The 4,010-nt window shown below is 54.2% G+C and overlaps 1 protein-coding gene across 1 annotated transcript in view; it reads left to right on the top strand.

Moving 5' to 3' along the window:
* ANKRD52 (ankyrin repeat domain 52) overlaps positions 1-4,010 on the top strand; it is an 18,634-nt gene that overhangs the window by 9,473 nt on the left and 5,151 nt on the right. Inside the window, exons 12-16 of the mRNA XM_029083972.1 lie at positions 737-805; positions 1,127-1,267; positions 1,935-2,046; positions 3,356-3,427; positions 3,876-4,010. The exon at positions 3,876-4,010 is cut by the window's right edge and continues 4 nt beyond it. Coding sequence (XP_028939805.1) covers positions 737-805; positions 1,127-1,267; positions 1,935-2,046; positions 3,356-3,427; positions 3,876-4,010 — 529 coding nt within the window. The remainder of the gene's footprint in view (positions 1-736; positions 806-1,126; positions 1,268-1,934; positions 2,047-3,355; positions 3,428-3,875) is intronic.

Genomic DNA, 4,010 nt, shown 5'->3' with positions numbered 1-4,010 from the left:
ATAGGAACCTTTTGGCCCTGTTCTGATGCTCACTCTGTGACTCATCCTGGTCTCTTCCATCCGTGGCTGTTTACCCTTTAAAATGGGGCTAAAACTCTTCCTTGGCTGGGGTTTGGTGAGGGACTGACAGGCTGATGCCTGACAAGCAGCGGGGCTTTAACTGGCTCTCTAAATGCCTCATTGTTTGCCGGGGAGTTTGATTTCACGTGGCGCCTTGAGAGCGAACGTGGCTGCAGCACTATGGCAGGGACCTGGCGAGGGCTTCACTTCTCTTACATCTGAGTGATGCTTGAGAGCTGGTCACAGCACCATCCCTCAGCATCTCAGTGCTGTCACCCTGCCTGAGTGGCAGGAACAAAGCACTGACGTAGGAGCTGGAAATCCTTGAGCTTTTTTATAGCATCAAATCCAGCGCGTCAGCTGCGCTCACGCCGTGGCTAATGTCTCTCTTATAATTGCCTGGTTGTTGGAGAGCTCCACACCATGCAGGATAACGCTGGTAAGGCAGGAAGCATGAAGGGTTATTTCACTGGAGAGCAGGGAAGAGCTTTTTGTGTGTGTAGCATCCAGCCATGGCTGAGGCTCGTGGCTGAAGATGACAAACCGAATTGAGCGTTGGCACGTCCAGGCTGTGCGGGTGAGAAGTGTAGCTGTCTTGTCTGCAACTAGGAGGAGTTTGTGTTCCTGCTCTGGTCCTTTCTGATCTGTGTCTAACTCATCTCCCTGCATCCTGTAGGAACGTTGAATGTCTTAATTTGCTGTTGAGCAGCGGTGCTGACTTGAGGAGGAGAGATAAATTTGGAAGGTAAGTGTGCTGTGGGTCTTGTAAGGGTGATTCCTCCAGCCCTAAAACAGCTGGATTGCACCAAGACTGGGTTTGGGTTGGGATGTCCTTAAGATTTCTACTGCATTTGGTGTCTAAAGCTGCTTCCTTCACCCCCTCTCACCCCAAGGGGTCTGGTTCTGGCTCTTCAGAAGGAGCTGCTGACCCAAACCCTTGAGCCAGAGCAGTGTGCAGCTCAGCAGCAGGGAGGTGGCTGGCACTGGGGGTCCTGCCTGGCTGCCAGGGGAGTTTCTCTGTGACAGGCAGTGCTGCTAAGCCCCCTTCTCCATTCCCCCCTCCCAGGACTCCACTGCACTACGCAGCTGCCAACGGCAGCTATCAGTGTACGGTGACGCTGGTCACGGCAGGAGCCAGTATTAACGAGGCTGACTGTAAAGGCTGTACCCCCTTACACTATGCTGCTGCTTCGGACACGTACAGGAGGTGAGTGTCTTGGTGATGTCCACACCTCGCTGCTGGTGCTGGAGAGGATGGCACACTGCTGGGTGGTGATGCTCTGCTGGCACACTGCTGGGTGGTGATGCTCTGCTGTTCCCTGGTCACCTCGCTGCAACTGGTGCTCAGTGGTTTGTGAAAAGGGGATTGCTTTGAGGAATGTGGGCTGGAGGGGGGGATAATCAGCAAACTGATGCAGGTCTCTGACCTTTCAGAGCAGAGACTCATTCAGGAAACAGCCATGACACTGATGAGGAGCCACTGAAGGAGTCCAGGCTGAAGGAGGCATTCTTGTGAGTCCACGTCGCAGCCCCGTCTGGCAGTTGTTTGTTGTTTACCCCTTCCCCGGACCCCTGTGTGCAGTCATTAGAAATACCTTGTTTCTGCTTACACTGAACTGAGCAGCAATGCCTTGGAGGAAACATCTGCTGATTTGATTCTCGAGGCCATTCTTCCTGATCCCCACTTCCAGGGGGCTTTGCATGTGCTCCTTGTCCTGAGGGAATCAGTACAGCATCTGCAGGGGTGGTCTCTGCAAAGCTCTGCTTCTCCAGTCTCCCCTTTTTCTTCATCTCCCCTCCAATCTCTCCTTTTTCTTCATCTCCCCTCCAGTCTCCCCTTTTTCTTCATCTCCTCTTTCTCTTGCTCATTGCAGTTGTTTAGAGTTCCTGCTGGATAATGGTGCTGACCCATCCCTCCGGGACAAGCAGGGATATACCGCTGTCCACTATGCAGCTGCGTACGGCAACAGGCAGAACCTCGAACTGGTGAGTGAGCCAGAGAAATCCCTCTGTGCTGCTAGGAGAGGGGGAGAAGTCCCCCCCTGTAAGGAACATGACAAGCCCTATGGTGTCCAGGTGTGGCTAAAGGACTGTGTGTGGTGTAGGTGACACTATGGTGTCAGGGTTTGCCCAGGAGGAAGGGAGATGGGTTTGGTTAAAAAGCGTGGGGACTCTTGGGGAGTCATTATGCTGTGAGGACCATGAAGGAAAGACCTGGGCCTGAGTGAGATTCCTGAGAGAAAGGAGCTTTGTTACCTGGCACAGGGGGATGTATGGATGTCTTGCTTAAATCCCTGGCAATAGAGCAAGGTTGGGCTTTTTTAAAAGAAAGCCTGGAGACCTGTGCCAAGGAAGAGCTCCTGCAGTGCAGAAAATGCTGTGTAGCTGTGTGAAATGCCTGCGTCGTTACAGGGTAAGCGTGCAGCCACGTGGGTGTAGGAAATCACGAGTAGTGGGGAGGCTTCTGGATCACAGAATCACAGAATATTAGGGATTGGAAGGGACCTGGAAAGATCATCCAGTCCAATCCCCCTGCCAGAGCAGGAACCTCAATGAGATCACACAGGAAGGCGTCCAGGCGAGTCTTGAATGTCTCCAGAGAAGGAGACTCCACACCCTCCCTGGGCAGCCTGTCCCAGGGCTCTGGCACCCTCACTGGAAAGAAGTTTCTTCTCAAGTTGAAGCAGAACCTCCTGTGTTCCAGCTCACACCCATTGCCCCTTGTCCTACCATTGGGCATCACTGAGAAGAGCCTGGCTCCATCCTCCTGACATTCACCCTTTACATATTGATAAACATTAATGAGGTCACCCCTCAGTCTCCTCTTCTCCAAGCTAAAGAGCCCCAGCTCCCTCAGCCTTTCCTCAGCAGGGAGATGCTCCACTCCCTTCATCATCTTGGTGGCTCTGTGCTGGACTCTCTCCAGCAGTTCCCTGTCCTTCCTGAACTGTGGGGCCCAGAACTGGACACAATATTCCAGATGTGGCCTCACCAGGGCAGAGTAGAGGGGGAGGAGAACCTCTCTTGACCTACTAACCACCCCCCTTCTAATGCACCCCAGGATGCCATTGTCCTTCCTGGCCACGAGGGCACAGGATAGCAGAGGTGTGATGTGAGTGTCTGTGCAGGGCCCAAAGCCAGGTTAAGGTCGGTCCCATCTTGAAATTCAGGTCATTCTGAAGCAGATGAGCTGGTTTTCTAACCCCTCTGCAGCTTGTGATAGTGTCACTGGGGTGTCTGTCGAAGCCTCCGTGAGTCCAGGATCAGTCACAGTTTTGCGTTGTTGCTGTTGCAGCTTCTGGAAATGTCTTTTAACTGCCTGGAGGATGTGGAAAGCACCATTCCAGTCAGCCCTTTGCACTTAGCTGTAAGTACAGCTCACCCAACCCCAGGGTGGTGGAGGGCACTTGGCTCCAAGGGGGTTCACACTGGGTCCTGGAGAGGTGCCCGCTCCCGGGCAGCGCCGGCTGCGTCCCTCCAGCTTTGGGGGTGCTGAGTGGGGCAGAGGAGGAAAGGCCCTGGCAGCTGGGGAGTGGTTTTTCCCACAGTCCCTTTGATTTGTATTTCAAACTCCTTGCTCTCTCCAGGGCTTTCTGGTTGCTGTAGTTTGGAGCCACCTCTCTTGTCTTGAGTCTGGGCAAGGGGTGACAGTAGGCGAGGGCTTTGCGTGGGACCGGGATGCAAACAAGAGGCAGTGGCTGAGCAGGGCTCATCTGGCTGGAGGGTCCCAGGGAGCAGAAATTGCCCTGGAGGGCAGGACTTCTGGGTGCAGCCTCTCAGGGCATCACTTTTAACAAGCTCTACTGTGTCCTCAGGCCTATAATGGTCACTGTGAAGCCCTAAAGACACTTGCTGAAACCCTCGTGAACCTCGACGTGCGGGACCACAAGGGGCGGACGGCGCTGTACCTCGCCACGGAGAGAGGCTCCACGGAGGGCGTGGAGGTGCTC

The sequence above is a fragment of the Antrostomus carolinensis genome, unplaced genomic scaffold, assembly GCF_000700745.2.
Source record: "Antrostomus carolinensis isolate BGI_N321 unplaced genomic scaffold, ASM70074v2 scaffold34612, whole genome shotgun sequence".
NCBI classification, from domain to species: Eukaryota; Metazoa; Chordata; class Aves; order Caprimulgiformes; family Caprimulgidae; genus Antrostomus; species Antrostomus carolinensis.
This window is presented reverse-complemented; position numbering and strand designations above follow the sequence as displayed.